Source organism: Ambystoma mexicanum, chromosome 1p (assembly GCF_040938575.1).
Source record: "Ambystoma mexicanum isolate Mex_15411 chromosome 1p, UKY_AmexF1_1, whole genome shotgun sequence".
Taxonomy (NCBI): domain Eukaryota; kingdom Metazoa; phylum Chordata; class Amphibia; order Caudata; family Ambystomatidae; genus Ambystoma; species Ambystoma mexicanum.
The window spans coordinates 1,122,630,713-1,122,651,789 of NC_090921.1; the positions used below are offsets into that span (position 1 = coordinate 1,122,630,713).

The window sequence follows — 21,077 nt, forward strand, 5'->3', positions numbered from 1 at the left end:
AAACCGTTTTTCACATTTAAAACTGCAATTGAGAAATATGTAACTTTCCAACGTGTGATTCGGCTGAATTGTGTTCTTACTTTCAGCTTGATTTTGAACTGTATGCCTTTTGTTGATACCTTGTCTTGTGGTTATACACTCCTGCTATTGTGAGAAATCAGATTTGCCTCGGATTATGCCTCTTATTTTGTGAGGGAAGGTTTTCATTCTGTTTGCTGCTTCATATCCCTGACTACCTGCTGCTTCTTTCTATCCACGAGTAATTGTGGGTTGAGGGAACATTGCAGGGGGAAACCTTAACTTAGGTGCTATCTATCCTAATTGAAAAAGTGCTCCTATGCATTTGTGCTTTCAATATGTTCTTGTAGAAGGTTACCCAAGTGTATTTCAGTGGTTTTCATTGTAATTATCACCCATTAGTGATCGCTGCCCAATATTAAAATTGTACGATTTCCTTTGAATTTTAAAATAAATAAATATTACATTCTCACCCGCCGGCCTGGTTCATGGTCCATTGTGACCTGGGGTATTTGTAAAAGGGGGTGTGAGACGGGTTGTGTGCCATCTCAAATTGAATTCGCAGAAAATAAAGAGAAAGCATTCCAATTGCGCGCTACATCCAAGGCTAAGGGCAAAAGTCATGGTCCGGTGTGTGTCGCCCGATTGAAATCCTTAACAGGTTCCATGTGTTCATATCCGCGCAACAATATCGCCATACAAGAATGGCCCTATATTTTTGCTGCAATATTAACCCACTGAAGCTGCGGGAGACACTCCTGCAAACCCCATATTATTTTAAAGGGAGAAGGGGACACCCCCTGCAACCTTTGCTCCCATTTACCCCAGAAATTATCCCCACTAATACTATTGCCTATGGCCGTTCCAGACGACCCAATATTACCTGATATCGATTATCCACTAATCAATTCCATGCCATAAGGGGACTTGGAGAAAATATTGTACAATTGTGGCAATTTACCAGTTTTGAATTGTTATGTTATACAGAAGATCGTTGAATGTAGTAATGGAAGTAAGACTGTACAGGAATTATTAGATTGATGAAGCTCACACTATAAGATACACATTGAACCAACGGTGGCATGTTGAATGTTAGCATATACGAGAACATTTAATTGAATATTCAGGATTTTTAGAGTGGGGTTGCATTTACCCACAGCCAGTATATTGGGTTAGCCATTTGAAAGGCAGTGTTTATGGGCATCTGACTCCCTCTCAAGATGGCACCAGGCTCAGCTATTTAACATTTCATTCCTTGCCGTGCAATGCGTGGTCGTGTTACCATCGAGTCTCTCATGTGACTCACTGCCAGTTTACCCACGGCGTCTCGAAATAAAGAGTATCTACGGCGTGGAGTTCTGCACCGTACAGGAGGAGTTTGTCTAAAGGAGAACTCTTTGCCACAGGCTAGATATAACTTTGAACAGGTCAGACCAACGTACAATACCACATTGCGAGTCTAGGCTTCAGTGTTTTTTTTTAGGTTATTTCTTATATGTGACAAGATATATGCATTGCCGTTCCATCCCTCAGAAGCGGTCCCCTTCCACGAAGCAGCTGATGGGGTTGATTGAGAGGGTGTTGAGACAGATACGTTTTTGAGCATACAGCGTACAACACTCAGTCAAGGATTTCCTTGTTGATTTCCCATAATACGAGTGGCTAGGGTAAGCGATTCATCTTTTGCAACCCACTTTATATTGTTATGGACGATATGGGACTAGAGTCCAATGTCTACTTTTCCTTGTTTTTGGAATTCCATAGAAATAAGAAAGTACTGCATTTCTGGATTTTAAGCGATTGAGACTGAGGCCATGTAGGCCCCTGCCTGTCAGGTTTCTATTAGGCTCACTCACGGTGTGCATGGGTCTGGTACATAACACGGCAGAGGGGTCAAGGAAATGGAGCTTACCTTAAATGTCCGTTTGGACAACCACATGGTCACAACTTTTGGTTCAATGGTGTATCAGTAGAAATGTCTGTATTTTCTTGAACATTGCATTGAGAGTCAAGTTTAAACATGTAGTTTAACGATATTAATTGGATTGAGATTATATATGTACATACATTGGACATTGTGCAATTGTTATATATTAGTTTGGATCTTTCTTTTCAGTAGGATTTACTCTTGAAGAAGGGGTACCTTACCCGAAACACGTCGAGCACAACTTAGATTGTTTGGCCTCTGCAGGAAACCAGAAGCAATAAATTACTGGCAGTCTTTTGATTATTTGTACTGTGTTATTTATTATTTGATTGAGCTTTGAATTAGGAGGTATAAATTATGCATTAAAAGTTTGGCTGATTTTCAGCATTAAAGTGTGCGGGGAACGGGAGAGTCCATAGACTGGACTTCTTGTTTCACCATCATGTCCCGACTACCCAGAGCACTATCCCCACAGCTGGCATCCTGCCACCCACTACACATAGCACAAGTCCCATAGCTGGTGTCCTGCTCCCACTACACAAAGCACAAGCCACATAGCTGGTATTCTGCCCTACCACCAAGAATGCAAGTCCCATACCTGGCCCCTGCCTCCCACTCCCCAACAGTAGAAACCCCACTACCCAAAGAACGGAGCGGCTGTGGGCACTGCTGGTTAAATGCCCTCATTATATTGGTCCTGTGTTCTCAGCCCTGAAGTGCATTCCCTTTCTATTCTGTGCTGGCTTTATCTATAGAGAGGGTGCCAGAATAGCAACTCGGGCCCACAACTGCCGCCAGGGCGGGAGTGTGCTGGGCACAAGGGGAGGCACAACATTTTTTAGGTGATGCAAGGGCGCTCCTTGGTCCTATCCTAGAGACGACACTGTGTAAGAGAGTACTCTGTTTTTGCAATTGTAGACCAAGATTATCATTTTGTGATACGTTACTATTTTATTCAAATAACAGTAAAAATGCTATTGAATTCTTGTTGTTAGTAAAGGGCACCGTTTCAATTGTGCTCACAGAAGTTATTAGTTATTCATTTTACCCCAATATTTTTGACTGGGAAAACCTCTTTGCAATGTAAAAGTGGCAGACCAGAAATAAAACTACAAAAACCTCCCGCGTGTGCATGTAGCCTTGTTAGATTAAGGATCTGTGCACTAATAGTAAAATTTGAAGTAAATATTATGTTCTGGTGAAGAGACAAAAAAAGTCTTATTTTTTTTATGTAGAGGTCAAAATTGAAAGAGGAACATAATATGTTTTATTTCTGCGGTAAAGGAAAAATCAAAAGCAAAGGGGACCTTGGAATTGTCAACAGTGAAAGAAGAGGCTCATTGTAAGCTGGCCCTGAATCCCTCATAGTAAAAACTCCAAGGATGAAATATAATGCCATGTTCAGCGTACCCCTCCAACTATGGCGTAAACTAGAGGCCTATATATGGAAGTCTCTTTTAGGCCTTCCAAATGCTATTCCTATTGAAGTGATCAGACGAGAGTTGGGTCTCCTGTCGCTAAGCGCCACCGTCAGTGGGGCCGCACTCGCCCTATTCAGGAAAACCTTAATTAAAGACAGCTTGCCAATCCTTCAAACTATTGGGCAGGAAATTAAAATCAACCAACACCAAGACGGTCCTAAAATGGGTTCACTGTCAAAAAACCAAATTGGAAGACCTGCAATGTTCACTCAACGACTTGATAACTAACCCACAAAGAGTAAGTGAAAAACTAAAACTGCAGGATTGGATCACTACTATTGACAAAGCAGCTTCCTTCAAGTGCTTAAACCATCTCCCACCAACCTATAATAAATTGAAACTTCCTATGGCATACTGTCTGAGATTTCCAGATAAAAAATTGCGCTCAATATTTTTAAGGGCTCGTTTAAACCTGCTCCACACTCGAGAAATCTTAGGGAGAAGACGGCTGGTCAGCTCAACCGCATGCAGACTGTGTAATGACCCCGATTCTGTGGAGAACATTCGACACCTTCTCCTAAACTGCCCGGCTTTGAAAGAAATTCGTGCCCCATTTTTGACACCGCTTTGGCTTGACTCGGTACAGATCGATGAGTATAGTTGGTGGTGCCGTTTGATATCTGGCGAAAAGTCCCGATGGGCGGTAGTCACGGCTAAAATATTGGAAGCAGCCTTCCTCAAACTTGGTGGCGTAACTTAAAGCGACCGGCCGGTCTTGGATCTTCAATGGCCATTTTTGTGAACATTTTTTTAATTTGATACTTTGAGATTTTTCCTTGTGTACTCTTCTTTTTGACGTATATTAACTGCTATTAACAACTTCTTGTAAAAATCATTTTAATATTGATTATACACAAGTAAATAAAAAAAATAAAAAAGTTTAAAAAAACAATGGTTGAAATTCAAGTTTCTATTCATAAGAGCTGTCGAAAGAGAACGACCTGTATTTTACATTGCAAGAATGAAAACGCAGTAATTCCTTTAAGTTGCGTTATCAGTATTATAATATTTATGCGAATGTGTGCTTGACGCAAAACAATGTAATGTGCTACATTGATCTTCAAATTGACGCAAACAAAAAAGTTTTAAAATTAAAATAGAACGTATACATGGAAAGTTTGTTTTATTTAAATGTAGTTAACTGATTTATTTTGACAATAGGTACCAAAATATATTTTTCCTTGTTAAATGTACATAGTTACGTCCTATAAAGGTGTGTGTCATGGCAATCATCTGCATTTACTGCCGCCAAGGCACTTGAATTATAGCAATTGATCAGCGGACAAGATCACAAGATGACAGTTTACGACCCGTGAGGTTCACATGTCAGAAAATCAAAAGGTATGATGCATTGGTAAAAAACTTCTGATCAATATATGCTCAAAAATACATTCCCCATCCCATTTTGGCCAATAAAATTCCTGAGAGAACTTCCCCTTTACCATAACATCCTCTGCTTTTGTGACCACTAAGTACCATGCCTCTCCCTCGGGGCGGGGAGAGAGGAGTTAATCCAATGTTGGACATCAAAATAGTTAGGTAAATTGTTGACCAAAAAGTATAGTTAGCTTGAAGACTGCCAACTCCTGGCTCATTTATATTCATGAATGGCCCTGCCACCCATTTTAAGGAGTGTATATTGAGCAAAGAGTAGGCAGCGGCCGGTAACTCCTTCATGCCTCTACAACCACTGTTATGCAATAAGACACAGATCATTTTTGAGCGGCTAGACTGTGTGGTACAACTGACTCTTAAAAAATAAATAAATAAAAGTGCATGGTTACCCATATTCATAAAATTCTGTGTCAGTTTTCAGCCAACCATATTATTCCTGGTAACAACAGTCACTATTTAGTGTTCCTTTTGTTCAAAGTCCAAACACTAACCCGCAATCCATTCGAGGCCTCAGCTGATGTTAAGCTGTGTATGGGATCACTTTAACCCCAACTGAAATCCTAACTTTTAGACTTGTTCTAACTACGACTTGAACCAACAAGCAATTGCAAGCACTCATCCATGTAGGCACAGGGGGTGCGATAGCTACCCTCAACCAAGATTGGTACACACAAGACTTTTCTTCAAAAGACCAAGCTTATTTCAAACAATGTGTTATCTGCGAGCGTTTGCCCTAATATGGGTATGGCTGAATAGCCACCCATCCTCTAATCAGTGCCCCTTTTGTAATTCTGCAGATGGCCTTCTTTGAGCTCCAGAAATGCAATGGATTCAAGTATGTATTCATTGTAGCAGGCACATTTACATGAGGCATGGAATGGGTAAAGCTGAAAGTAACAGAGGCTACATTTCTACTCGGGGATTTTGTGACTCCTTTTATGGTGCCAGTGAGTATAAACAGTGAAAGGGACACGCACTTCAAGGGACAAGTTATCAAAGACTTATGTACAGTGCTACACATACACCAGAATCTACATTGCCCACACCACCTAGTAAGACTAAGTTGATCATGAAATGTGCTAAAACGGTTTAAGATTACCAGATGCCTTTCCTTTAGTACTTTCTCCCCCAATTAAAGCACTAACAACCAGAAAATTGGACCATGTCCTCATGAAATATTAATGGGGGCACCCTTCGCGACTCTCTCGTCGCCCATGCTGAAGGGTGCTTACTAGAACATACACCTTACTGTCGATATGCGTCTTGAATAGTGCCTAAAGCTCACCTCCAGTTTAAGGTTTCTCCTCATCTAGGTGATACAAGCCTTACTGAAAGAACCAGAAGAGACGTGCATTTCTTTGAAGCCAGGGGACTGTATATGTCAAGGTGCACTAGAGGACGAAGTCGCTACTGCCCAAGCGGACGGGCCCCTTTCAGGTCCTAATTACAACTAATTCCGTAGTTAAGCATGGACTGAGGCCAACAAGTATTATGCTATTTTCTCTTTATCTCTTAACTCGTATTAGTGACTTAAATTAAAGCAATTTAAAACATATGGCAAAAAGTGGTCATATGAGTAATATCACCATGGCCGAAGTGAGAAGCTGGCCGCAGTGAAAATAACTGAAATTTGATAGTATGACAGGGAGGAAATTGCTGATTTATGGGAAGCTGAAATTGGAGTAGATTGGGTCTTGGTTTTTTTGCCTCTTCAGCACAATGCAGAGGACAAGGCCAGTCCTCCTTGCCAATCAACTTCCAAAAGGGGTTTCAGATGAAGAGAGTGTTAAAACGATGACTGCCACCATTGTAAAACCCTAAACTGCTGCCGCACAGGTCATTCTCACTAACAATGCTGCTGCTGTTGCTGTTTCTGAAATGGCACCCACTGAAGCTAATGAAGTCATCTGGCCCAACCCCTCGTATGACCAATTTACTCTCATTGTGCTAATAACTTGCTATACGCTATGAGTGCGCGGTTATTGTAATGCAGAAAGGGACATAGATAATGTGAATTGACCCTATTATTTCTTATTAACACGATTATTGAAGGAAAATAAACCAGCCCACATAGAGTATGCTCTGACAGACAGAGCCTATATTGCACATGTGACCTGATGTGTCTTTCTATCATGCAGTTTTTAGTCTCTTATGTTAAAGAGTCTAAAAGAATAGAAGGGTGTTATTACCATGTAAACCAAGAGCTGGATATGAGAAAGCATCTAGAAAGGACAAGCCAGGAAACAGGCTGTCATTTATAAATGTCCCATTAGGCACTAGCAATTTCTCATTGCCTCCATCTACCTTGCAGTTGACTCTCCAGTAGTCGATTGGCTCCAAAGGTGCAGTTATACAACTGGCACAGCTGAAAGTGTTGTTCATCACAAGAAGTTATCTGGATACAGAAGATCATGTCTGAAATGGGGCAAATACTGTAATTGCAGCTTGTCACTTTTACAGGGGCCAGTCAGTAGATGACGGGTCGGGTCATTAGTAAAAGCTGCTAGTCTTATTATTACTAGGGCAAAGATGTAAAATGTTGATGCGAACATTGAGGAGCTCCAAATGATCTCAGATTTACACACCGTCAGCAAGGAACTCCTGAAAAGCCTGATTTAGTATGTCACCAGGAATGGTGAAACAATAGAATGGGACATTGCCTGTGCGGCAGTAGAAGATTCTCTCAACAAGCAGCTGCTAGGAATTTGGGAAAATATGCAACACCACGTTTGACCCAGAGAACTTGCACAAGAGTAGAGACTCCTCCTGAAATTTGATGGTGATTGCGCTGGAAATTCAGCAGTTGGAGAAGTCAGCGACCACACAGCTCCTTTCAAGGTAGTGAGTCCGTCAAAGGAGTGTGGGCCCCTACCAGTCTGATATTTCCTGGTCCATGGATAGGGTGTATCTGGGATGGAATCATACATTCCGATGTCTGACAGATCAAGATTACAGAACTGCCAACCACTTTCATGCTCAATGCCCCAGAAATAATGCCTAACATCTGGATAGGTCTTGGACTGAATCAGCAATTTTTGCCACTCGACCCACTTCAACTGCAAGGCATAAAATAAGCTGTGTTGCATAGAAGATTGCTATGCAATTCTGTACGTTTGCTAATTACATTGACACTTGTATAGCACAGCTGGCAATTTAAATTACCCAGTTTAATGAAAACACAGCTCACTCAGTCCTCTCTTGCCCTCCTCCGGGCTCTCCACACCTTCTTTTCTCTGTTCACTGTAAGTTGAAAGGGGCAAAAGGCTACAAAGTACAGCAGTTATCATTTCCACCACTCTTAAAAGTGCCAAACGCCTGTGTGGAAGTGCTAGCAAAGGAAAGTTATTTTTCTAAAAATTGCAAACCAGAAGTAATATGGATGATACGTTTACTATGCTAACTATTCTCTGTATGTGTCAACTTTATTCTTTTTATTTATTTATTTTTTTTTAAAAGAGACCTGCAATTCTATTCCTAAAAATGTGAGTTGTTACATGTGCATAATTACACTATTTCTACTCTAAGATGATGCATTGTCTCCATGATTTTCAGTAAAGTTCAGTTTAGGGCATCTGTAGCTCATAAGAGCACAATTTTCTCCTTCATGTAATTTGACGGCATTTAACACTAATGTAGACGGCCTCCTGCCAGCAAATTTTTATCATTTGCACTTCGGAATGCAAATGTGCAGGGCAAAAGGCAGCGTACATTTGCACATATGGCAGAGATAGGTTGGAAGAGAGAAAATCATTTAAGTGTGTGACCCCCTTGTATGAGAGACTGAAAAGCATTCAGTGAGTGCCCCTCACTGTGTGTGGAACACAAGCGCATTAAGTGCGAGACCCCTTTGTGCGTGGGAGAGGAAGGCCACAGTGTAACTGTGGTGAGGTCACAGTAGCGAGGAAACAGGCAGATGTTAGCAGGGAAGTAAAAGAACATATTGAAATCACAAACAATATATATTGCTTTTGAAATGGTTTATATGTTGGTGATCTATTTTGCAGTGGAAGAAAAAAGTGGGAGTAGCCTGGTAGTCTGTAGATCAACATTCTGCAGATATTTGAAAGCCAGACTTTCGAAGGACGTGGCATCATTTGTAATTACTGCGATATTGTACTGTCATAGGTAGGAAAGATGAGGAATAACCCACCTCCTGAATTAATTATGTTATTGCTAAAATGGATCTTCTATCCAGTTGGCAATAAGGCATTAACCAAGAAGGAAATACCATCAGTAAACCAAGACTACGTTACACCCAGGAAGTCAATATAGAGTTCTTCCAGAAGCTCGTGGATGTTGGTGGCAGGTTTGCTTTGCTGATCTTGCATTTAACGTTCCACTGTTCAGGAACCCACTGGGTTAGACAGGTGTTTTTGGAACGATAACAGCTCTAAGGTTTGGAGTGGGAGCATTTTATGAAGCCCTGTCAGTCTGGTGGTAAAGGTATCGTCAGATGGGAGGCAGCAGAGCCAGATGGGCCTGAGGTGCAGATGGTGCTGGACAGGGGGCAAGTTATAGCAGATGCCTAAAGATTGCCATGGGTAGCTTGAACCATTATAGTTCCATTTACATAAGTGGAATTAGCAATTTCTTATAAGGTTCCGAGTTCCATTGTGACATTCCATAATAATCCCCCATTGATGTCCAAGAACTCAGATATACAGAAAGTTTGCCAAACATGTGCGTCATGCGTGCAAAGAAAGAAAAGGAGGTGCTGGCGTCCTCGGTGAGGAGTAGCTTGGGTCTCTAGGCCTCTTTCCCTTCTGTAATGGCTTGGCAGGTCTGGAGGGTTATCATTCTAAACCTTCCAGCCATCACCTCTGTTTTTGCTTTGTTACCTCGAGTGGGATGGGTATGCCCAGACGTGGGTCCCATGCCTGCTGGGCCTATACACCCAAGCTACTGCTCACGGATTAGACCCAACAAGACTGAAACATGTCTGGGGATGCTTGTGGTCTTGTGCAGAAGGGATGTGGCCTAGCAGTTCGGGCTGGACTGCCCCTTTTGGGGTGGGACCAAGCCTGATTTGCAACCGGTCTTTTCCCTTCTGTAATGGCTTGGCAGACGAAGAACGATGGTCTGGAGGGTTGCCCAGAGCAATGCCAGAGGTTAAGAATCATTCTAAGCCTTCCAGCCACCTCTTTGTTTTTTTATGTGTGTAAAGAAAACATGTGATCGTTTCCCCAGATTTCACATTTACATAACTGTCAGCAGTGGTAGCAAGTACTAACAAACTATTATGTGACAATTTACTAGACTCAGAGCATCCAAACACTCCTTTTGGCATTGCTACTTTAAGAAGCTACATTCTCGGTCAGCAGAAAAAACATGTTCACTGTGAGACTTCCTCTCAGCCGAGGGGTCAATTTCCCCTTAAGTGCAGCATGTGCGCTTTCATTCACTTTTGCTCATATGAATTGTGAATTTACTAAGCTCACAACAAAGAGAAAGTCAAGCAAGCTATAGATTAAAATCCAATACCCCAGTCCAGCGTAATGTAGTAAGGCAATCATCCCGTGTGGCCATAGCCTAACTGCTCACCAACGCACATTCCTCAAATGTAGGCTCTGCTCAACAATGAATCAACGATTGGAACCTACATGAAATCACAAGGACTCTCTCTAAAGAGTTTCATGGGGCTTAGACTCAGATAAAATTGTAAGAGACTAAGCTACTCCACAGGCAACTTCTCTAGATCCAAAATATGGATTTGAGCAAGGCTGATTATCAAAGGAGTAACAGCATGCCCGTGTCATTGACTTGCATTACAGTTTATGGTCTGCTGCTTCGATGATGTGGAGGACCCTGCGAGATAATCAAGTCCTTCACCAACCTTGTCACCATGGCAAAATTCAGGCTACATAGAGGTCACAACTTAGAACCGTCCTCTCCCTTTCATTAGAAAACATTCCAGGTGATCTCACTCCACAAATACCATTCTTAAACAAAAGCTTTTTTTTTTAAACAGATCCGTTTACAAACACTATGCTCAACATACAGGAATTACCACTACTTGTTTGACAATAACAACATTTCACAGTAAGCATAAAGCATATGTACAAGCTGATATTAAAGTGCACTTTGCTAGGGAAACTTCAGTTTAAGCAAACAGTTTGAGAAAAACTATACAGCAAAGAAGATTGCACTGTATTTACAGGATTACCAAAGAAAACTAATGTGAGGTTCAGTCGTTCCAATTTTTTTTTTAAAACTCATACATCTCAAAAGAGCACTAGGAATTATGACACTATCTTTAAAAAAAGGTAAATTGAAGACTAAGCACATTTTTGTATGGGCTAGTGAACTGGATAGAGATATTAACCAATGGTTTAAAACCAATGCATTGCCTCTTCCATTTTTGGAGACACTACTTACTTTATGGGGGCAAACATCTTCCTTTTGATAGCACCACAGACCAATCATAGTCTACACTTGCCTGATTAATGGAATAGAAACTGCAGAGCGCAGCAATTTTGGTATTGATAAATGGATGGAAAGGGCCTGGAAATAAGAAATCCTGCCCTGGCATCACCATTTTTGGAGAAGATTACTTCAAAAACGGATGATACTTTGAAACATTCGGACCGACCACCAGGCCCAGACTGTCCAACAGAATAGATTGGTCCATGTTAACTGAAGAATTCTAAGGCTCAGAAGGATGTGGTATGTGACGTGGCAATACTTTGCAAAACGCAAAATGCTCTTGGTAGTGTTTTACAGATAATTCTGGTATAAACGCTGTTGGAGTTGCTCTGCAAACTCTTCTTTGACTTTTTGTAAAAGTTTTTCACCAGAACAGGGATTCTCTCAAGCAGTGGCTGAAAGATAATTTGGTCGTTATGGGGGAGACCCAGTTTAAAGGAGATGCGGTGGTTGGGGAGATGGTCATCACAAAGACTTTCAGCACAAGATTAGAACCACTTAGAAAGTTACTATCTTAAGGATTTGTCTAAGGTGCTATATGGCAGGTCTTCTGATAAAAAAGGCAGAATTTGTATTCTTCTCTCTGTTCGGGTGTCAAATAATTTGTCCAGTGACAATCATTTTCTTTTGGAAAATAATTAACAGATTGATCGGAGCATTTGTTCATATGAATGGGAGCAACAGCAAAGTGGGTTGAGTTAGCCCGAGAGATAATTGTGTGTGTAACAGCATGAACAATTCAAGAAGCAGTCACAATTCATTTAGGGGACTTTTAAGGTAGGTCTGCAATCCAACTGATTCACTGGATCAGATTTGCACAGAGTACCCAGATACTTCTGAAATGCATATATATGTTATTTAATATTTGTAAAGCGCCTACTGCCATTACTATGGCTTTGAAGCACTGATCAACATAACAGCAAAGCTATCACGCATTTTTCCCCCTCGCTCCGGCTAACCTAAGCCACACCTATCACTTTCAGATCAGCCCGATTACCAGACCACCATTCAAGTGGCAGGAGTGCACATAACACCCAGTTATAATAACATGAATCCAATGATATGCAACCAATCGACAATTTCTGTTTTTTTTATTATTGTGTTTGGTTGATAAAACCAAGGAAAAAACATACATGAATAAAGATAATCATAGTAAATACATAAAACAAAATTCAAGGCAGACGATTATAAACATACCATCATGATTAGAGGATAAAAACATTCATAATAAATGAATCCATCAAAAGTCACAATCAGAAAAATCTATATCATATCTTAATCAGTTTGATGCCATTAAGTAGCCATTTCATTACCATCTGATATTAACGTTACTTAAACATTTTAAAACATCTATTGTAAACAAAGTCTCCCTCTTGAACAAAGTCTATGCCAGTATGCTTCTGTATTCCTCCAGTCAATACGGTCAACAAATCACCCACACATTTGCAGCCTAATTTCCTGTAATGCTTCACACAAGACTAGAATATGCTTTAATTATTTCACCTCATCCAGATTTAGACATAAATCACAATACTTAGGTAGGGCCTCATTGTTTTGACACACTGAGAGCACCTCTCTAGTGTCCAATAGGTTTAATCTAAACCGCAGGAATTGATTTCGCCAGTAGGCACTCAGCAACCTGCAAAATTAAAATGGTAAAGTGCCCAATGACTTGTCAACCACAAAAAAAAAAAAGAGGAATTCATTTTGTAATTGCGCATTCTTTTGATCGTGGCAATACACTCAGAAGCTAACAATTATTTTTTAACAATCTTTGAATTAGGAATTAATCCATCAACTGATCACAAAAGGCTGAGCTAGCAAAATGTTTAAGTCTTTCTAGGCTGTCCGAAATCCCAATTTGTTTCCCACTCGCCGATCTGCCAAATCACAAAATTCCACTCATAACTCTATAATCCAACTCATTACACCTTTACGCTATCTTTCTGATCTACCCATCGCTTCCTACTCCCGGATTTATTGGTTTAGTATTTTTTTCACACTTGCGACTCATACTGTTCTTCACGCATCTCCTCCTTCATGAATTAATAACCAATACCTGGCAACTCTCGCCCATTGCATTGCCCTTTTCTGCTCAAATTTCTAGTGCTAAGCTGACGACAACTCATTTTCAGGCTGCCCTCTGCCACCTCCTCTCCCATCTCTGATTGCCTAACTGCTATTCAAGATTGGTGTGCCACCAATGATCTTTGTCTGAATGCCAGCAAGACGGAGATCCTCCTCATCGGCACACCTTCACCATCCTTTCCCCTCACTCTCTGGCCGGCCTCCCTTGGCCCTCCTCCTACCCCCACCTGCGAGGCTAAGAACCTCGGGGTCATCTTTGACTCCACCCTTTCCTTCTCCGCCCCACATCTCTGAGGTCTCTAAAAGTCAAATTTCCGACTGCACCTCCTCAGAGGTACTCTGCCTTTCCTCTCCTTCCCCCAGAAGCTCATGGTACCTCAAGCTCTGGTTCGCTCTAGCTTGGACTATTATAACAGCCTCTATCTAAATCTACCTGCCTCTAGTCTCCACCCTCTGCAACTAATCCAGAACAGGACTGCAAGACTTGTCCTTGGCCTCAAGCCCTGGGATCGTATCTCCAGCTCTGAAATCTCTCCACTGGCTCCCAGTGGATGCAAGGATTAAATTCAAAACCCTCTGCATTGTCCACAAGGCTTTCTGGGGCCTGGGTCCAAAATACCTTCAGCTATCCCTCCGCAAATACCTCCCCTGCGAGCTCTTCGCTCCTCTACCTCCAACTCACTCAGGGTCAGTCGTTTCCTAAGAAACTAGCTGGCGGTAGATCTCTATCTTCGGCTGGGGCCTCTCTCTGGAACAGCCTCCCTGCCATTCTAAAACTTGAGGAGAACCATCTCCGGTTCAGGAAACACCTCAAGACCTTCCTCTTTTCTTCTGCCTTCGCGCCCCCTCTCCTCTGCTGATCTGTTCTCTCTTGGCACCGTGCACCTGGCCACCCTCTGTCTTTTGAGCCCAGGTACCTGCTCATCCTGCCACCCTCCCGCACTGCCTCCGGGCCACCCCTTGCACTGGGGTCTGTATCTGTACCCATACAGCCCCCCCTTTTTCTTCCTGCACTTATCAGACCTATCCTGTCTGCTGCCTTAAACCTAGCATTTGCAAATTGCTGGCTGCATTACCACTGTTTGTTGTCTTTATTATTTATTTATTGTTATTTATGTTTCTCCTCTGCTTCGCACCTTCCACCTCTCCCCCCTTCATGCTCTTTTCCCCTCTCCCACGCACTTGCGCGTTCTCAATGTTACTGGGCCTAGTAAGATCTCTGTTTTGTTCTCCCCTGTTCCCCTCCCTTGCCTTGTCGCGCTCTGAAACACTTGTGTACGAGCGTGATAGAAATAAAATATCAATCAATTCAGCACAGATTTTTCTGAGCTCCCACTCACTAAAGTGCCTTGCTGTTTCTCCTCTATACCACACCACTAGTCACTGCTTCTCTCAATACTTGTGCCGGACCATTACTGATCCCTTCTCATGCGTCTTTAAGTTGCTCTACCATTCAATGATCAATAGTGACTAATACTATTGCTTCCAGCTAATTTAGCTGCCTTACTCACTCATAACAGCTTCACTGAGCAGCCCTCTACGACTGATTCAACCTCCTGCCTACCCAGCCCTAATCCACCAACCACAATAATATCTCTGCACTACAGGACCAGTGATACCGCAAGGCATTTCTGAGTATTTGCATAGGGCGCCTTCATCAAGAAGGGGGATATTTGTCATACAAACAAAAGGGTACCACGCCAAAAGTGGTAGAATTCCTTGTGCTGGCCCTCCTCACCACTGTCAAAGTCCCGTCAATGGCACATCAGATCGCAAGCCATAACAGATCCAGTATTTTACACCTGGACATATATGCTCTACTACCCACTACAGTGTGCTACCTCACTGAACCCGATCACCCCTAAAATAAACCCTTCCGCTGTTCACTGTTGGCCCTTACTGATCACCATATCCCCCAGGTTATACATATTCCACCTCCAAGGTAATGGTCGCTCGCTTTAACGACCTAACTTATATGCCTCTGCCCCATCACTGATTGCCATCTTCATGGTCACTATTATCATCGCCTGTGAGCACTACACAGATACAACTCCACATGCCACATACTCCTGATCCTCTACACCGGCTATGAACTCCCCATCCCTCACCTGTCCACCTTGCCGTAAGAGGTACACATCCATTGTCCCTTAAAGTTTCTGTATGAGCAGTGTGAGCGCTCAATGCCTGCCCTCACTCATCCCCCTATAGCCGGTTTTTAAATCCATCTTCCCCCCGTAAACAGAACCCTGCCATGGTCCCCACCGGTACCTCCTCCTCCCGGCCGTGCTCCTGCCCCTTTCCCAAAGGTACCTCCTCCTGCCAAGCCAGGCTCCGGACCCTTCTCCCCCCGGTGTTTCTTGTGCTTTTTTCCCATCCTGTGGCCGGTAAGGTGAAAGAAGAAAACTACGCATGCGCAGACTGGAGCTACTGACATTGTAAGCCTTGGAACCATTGCTCTGAAGAACAGCGCCATCGTCAGGTCAGAGGGGAAAAAACAGCCTGATAACAGTCGCGCTTCCCACTTGTCCGGCCGTCGTCATAACCGATTTTGTAAGGAAACAGAAGACGGGCGCAGGTGAGCGAGGAAGCCATCTTGGAGTGTATATTTCTCGTTGTCATTAAGACTCTAATACATTCATAGTCCATATAGTAGTGCATGAATGTAGTATACATTTCTCTTACATTTATTTAAAAAATAATAATTTATATATACGAACCACATACTGCATTTCTTCTTGTTTCCTAGCACAACTTTTATTTCCAAATCGCTCGCTGTATTTACTTATTATTGGAGTTTAGTGCTCACGGACTTGTACTCATCTCTCCTTACTGTTGCCTCCGAGTCTGTGTTCCATTCATACCTCGAGCGCCACTTCATTTCTACTGGTAATATTAAAGCACAACGTCCATGTAGTAAATCGGTTCAGAAGGACGGCGTCAGGGCCTTTTAACATTTTCATATGAAAGGGCCCTCAAGGGAGGGGGGCAGCAACTACCCCCATGTTGCCAGTCAGCAGTCATATAACCATACTTTTCAACTCACACGCTTTTAGCGGATATCACCCGGCACTTAAGCAGCTCTCTCACCCTCCAAGCTCCCAACACTCCCATAGGAATCAATGGACTTTCATCCGCTGTTGGGGGATGCCCCGAGTCACCGGGCAGCCCCATTGCTCATGTTGGGGAACGCCCGACGGCGCACGCCAGTACAGCGCTCACGCTGCACACACAAGGGTGGGGGAGGACACCTCACCCGCTCCGAATCACCGGAGCTCCGCACACGTGGCCAGGGGGCACCCGGCTCACCGCGGCCTCGGCTCTGGGGGCACCCAGGCCGGGGTCGCCTCCTCAGCCCGCCTCACAGGGCTGGGGGACACACAAGGACGGCGTTGCCCGGGAGGGGCACCGTCCGGACGGCGTTGCCCAGCAGGGGCACCGTCCTCAAGCTGGGCCCCGTCCTTGGGCCCAGCACGCACGGTGCAGCACCAACATGGTGCTTCCCCCACAAGAACGACACCAGAGTCAGTTTCCGTCGTGACTGACGAGCCGGAAGCAGCTCGTCCCTTTTATTAACATGGTCACATGGGAAGCCATGTGACCATGACACACACTGGAGGATACCATGTCCCCCCCCGGCAGGGGTGACATGCAACACTCCTCCTTTTCCATAACGACAAAACAAAACCCCAACAATCCCAACACAAACACAACTACTATTATCCAAACCACTCTGCTAATTGTCACACCCTTTATTAACCTGGCTGAGTGATTCTATCATCACACAATACTAAAACTACTGGCACCATTTGAGGCATACAGCGTGTTCACATGTGCACCATACCACACTTCCCACCCACCAAACCAGTTCACACCAGTCTGTCTCTGCAGGCCCGGAGTGTTCATCGAGGACGTTGGTGATGACGTCCATCTTCTGCACCTCTGTATCTGGACACCGTCTGTGTCCTCCCTCGCGTTCACCAGAGTCAAAGAGGGGCCGGCAAAGCCGCACCTGGGGAGGCCCAGGGGCCACATCGGGCAGGTCCATAGTCGGGAGCGCCTGCGATCATTCACTGGCACCTTGGCAGCAGGCCCGTCGTTCCGCTTCTTCTCCCCAGAATCCAAAAAGGGGGGGTGCCAGCATAACCGCACCGGGTAACTCACACCCACTCCTTTCCTTTTCACCCGGGGCAACCTGCCCTCTCATCAGCGTGGCCCCATTGGCCGGTCTGAGTTGAGGGCACACAAGCACTCCCTTTGGGAGCCGCTACCCTATGGCTGGGCGATCACAGCAGCCTCTTCCGGGTGGGATGAGCGGCCCCCTCCGCCTGTTGGGCATGGGGACCTTCCATGCCTGTCCCTCGTGGTGGGCTTAGCGGAGTTGCCCTTCTTGCCCTGCGCCCCCTTTGTTGATCGCTGGGGCACAGGCCAGTGCTCTGTGGGCCACACTGAGTGCAGGCCCTCACATCTGACCCCTCCTGCCATGGGGGAGGCAGGGCGCGCAGGCGTTGCCGGGCTCTTTGCCCCCCTTCTCCTTGTCTTGGGGCTGGGACACTCCAGGCCCCCTTGAGGGATGCTGGTGGGCTGGATGCCTGCTGTGTGGCAGGGTACTCGAGGTGCTGTCTCCCACTGTCATGCATCGAGTTACATTTCCCACCCCCTTTTGAGTCAGTTTCCGTTGTGACTGACGAGCCGGAAGCAGCTCGTCCCTTTTATTAACATGGTCACATGGGAAACTGTTAGAACTCACCACCAGGTAACAAGGACGGTAGGAGCTTGATCGCAGAAGATTTCGGAGTCGCTGAAGAATTCTTCCTACAATTGTAACCCTTTGCTGTGTAAGGTTTACAGACAGAGGGATCTAATAGTCGGAAGAGGAGACACACACACCCGATTGCACCAACTAGGAGCAATAGAAAGAATATCAGAATCAGTATTTTTTGTGGTCTTAGTAAAACTGAAAGTACCAGAATACCAACTACACCAACCTGAATGATGGTACACGGCGTTGATGTTATAGACGGGAAGTGAAGTTTCCTCAGTAGCCTGGGAGTTCCTAAGCCAATCAACACAAGAACAAAGCAAGAACTAATGAGGAATCTAAGCAAAGGGAGGGTTCAGGTAATAGAACATGAAAGTAGAAATGGTTCTTACCATTCAGTGTTTTGAAGTTTATCGGAAGTCCCAGTTGATGATCCAGGTCCCAGGTTCTATCCCGACCGCACGAGGACGCCTAGAAGTCCCAACAATCCAATGTCCAAGATTACCCCGACGGCACGAGGACGCCGAAAACAAAAGAAGTCTCTAGTCCTTGAGATCCCAAGAGGTGGAGTTTGAAGAGTTCCTATAGGGAGTCCAGATGGAAATGTTCTTCTGTAGACAGGATGGTGCTGGGAAGGCAGAAGGACCAACTTTGTAGGATGTATGATCAGGCAGGAGACAATTAAATTGCAAAGCAGAGACAGTCCATTGCGCAAGACAGGTTCGGCAACGTGCGGGCAAAGTAGACAGAATCACTAGGCAAAGACAGTACGGGATGCAAAACAGGTTCAGCAACGAGCAGGCTAGCCAAAAAAAAATCACGAGGCAGAGGCAATCCGGGGAAAGGCAGGCTCGGCAATGTGCAGGCAGTGCAAGATCAAATCGTGAGTTGAAAGTAGTCCAAGGTGCAGAGCAGGTTCGGCAATGACCAGGACAAACAAAAGTTCGAAAAGCAAGACAAAAGCAACAAGAGCGCAGCCCAGAAACAGGAACGGAAGTAAGCAGGAAGGCAATATGCAGGGATCAGGAAGAATCAAAAAGCAAGAGGCAAAACACGGGTCCAGAAAACAAGAGTTCCAAGATACGCGGAGAATTCCAAAACACTTCAATCAGAAGCGTTGTGCCGTAGTCTGTGGGCTGGCTTTATTCTGTGTAAGTCACGTGCCAAGTCACGTGACGTGGTGACGGCTGCATGCCTACGCCAGAAGTGTTCCCTACATTGTCAGGGTAACCGGTAACAAGCAAGAAACGAAGCTTGCTGTTGCAGCCTAGGGTGTCGTCGGGAGTGTAAAAACGAAGTCCCAGGGATTTCCGTTTGAGCGTCGGACGTGTCGGCACAATTCTCTCCGCAGGTATTTTGGAACTGGACATTGTAGCGCCGTGATTCCTAACAGAAGCCATGTGAACATGACACACACTGTAGGATACCATGTCTCCCCCCCCCCGGCAGGGGTGACATGCAACATCCGCCAAATACAAAGGCCATGAAAAGTTGAGAGCTATGCATATAACACAGCATTGTGAGGACCAATGGGGGATGTCCTAGAATTGGGAACTCTGCACAGCGTCTCCCTCAATAAGACGGGGTAACGGGGACAACCTTCTTTATTCCATAGCTCTCAACTCACACGCTTTTGGCGGGTGTCACCCGCCTTGTAAAGAGCTGACTCACCCGCCAAGCCTCCTGCACGCCTATTCATTTCAATGGGCTCGATCTCACCCGCCAAAAACAAAATCGGGTGTTTTCACCCAACTTTGCAACAGAAATGGTTGAGACCTATGTTATTCACCAACAGCTTCCAAAGAACTCTTTCACATGTTTCTGCTACATCACTTCCCACCCCTCTCCTGAGGTTCCGCCCCCACCATGACTACAATTCCCAGCTTTCCCCGATGGTACAGGCAATATATTAATTTCTTTCATTATGGGTCTTTAAATCTGCACTTTGCAGCGCTGCCTTAAAAGCTGCGTTTGCTGGAGCCCTTCCGGTCGCGTCGTGTCCGCGGACATGTTACGTGCTTTCCCATTGGCTGCACTGCAGCGTGCAGTGCGTCGTATTTTCAAGACGCCCGCCATCTTTGTTTGTGGTTTGCAGTGAGAGCCCGGATAGTAAGTGTCTTCCTTCCGTTCCCCCCACCCCTGCTCATGCCCGTGTCTTTCTCCCGTTCCCTCCACCCCTCGCTCATGTCCATGTATCCTTCCTGTCCCCCCACCCCCACCCCCGTATCTCCCCTGTTCCTCCAGCACCCGCTCACGCCATCGGCACACGGTGGCCTGCGGAGGGCCGAGGAGTGGGATCTGCCGCCTGCACAGTTAGCTCAGGCCCCGTGTCTTCCTCCCCCCCACCCCCCGCTCAACCCCCGTGTCTCCCCTGTTCCCCCCCACCTCCGCTCATGTCTCCGCTCATCCCTGTGTCTCCTCTGTCCCCCCCACCCTCCGCTCATCCACCATGTCTCCCTCACGATCCCCCCCACCCCTGCTCATGCCCGTGCCTCCCCTGTGCCCCCCACTCCCCGCTCATGCCCATATGTCTCTCCCCTTCCCCCCTACCCCCTGCTCATGCCCCGTGTGTCTCTCCCCTTCCCCCACCTCCCGCTCATGCCCCGTGTGTCTCTCCCCTTCCCCCCACCCCCGCTCATGCCCCGTGTGTCTCTCCCCTCCACCCCCCGCTCATGCCCTGTGTGTCTATCCCCCAACCCCCGCTCATGCCCCGTGTGTCTCTCCCCTCCCCCTACCCCCTGCTCATGACCTGTCTCCCCTGTTACCCCCCACCCCCTGCTCATGCCCCGTGTGTCTCTCCCCTTCCCCCCAACCCCCCGCTCATGCCCCGTGTGTCTCTCCCCTTCCCCCCACCCCACGCTCATGCCCCGTGTGTCTCTCCCCTCCCCCCACCCCGTGCTCAAGCCCCGTGTGTCTCTCCCTCTCCCCCCCACCCCCCACTCATGCCCCGTGTGTCTCTCCCCCTCCCCCCCACACCCCGCTCATG

The 21,077-nt window shown here is 45.5% G+C and overlaps 1 protein-coding gene across 2 annotated transcripts in view; it reads right to left on the minus strand.

Annotated features, from left to right (window-relative positions):
• The window catches only part of BRD7 (bromodomain containing 7), a 718,458-nt gene extending 702,695 nt beyond the window's left edge, over positions 1-15,763 (minus strand). For both annotated transcript variants that reach the window (XM_069604773.1, XM_069604774.1), the window contains exon 1: positions 15,643-15,763. In XM_069604773.1, the coding sequence (XP_069460874.1) occupies positions 15,643-15,706 (64 nt within the window). In that variant the 5' untranslated portion in view covers positions 15,707-15,763. The remainder of the gene's footprint in view (positions 1-15,642) is intronic.
• Between the last annotated feature and the right edge of the window lie 5,314 nt (positions 15,764-21,077).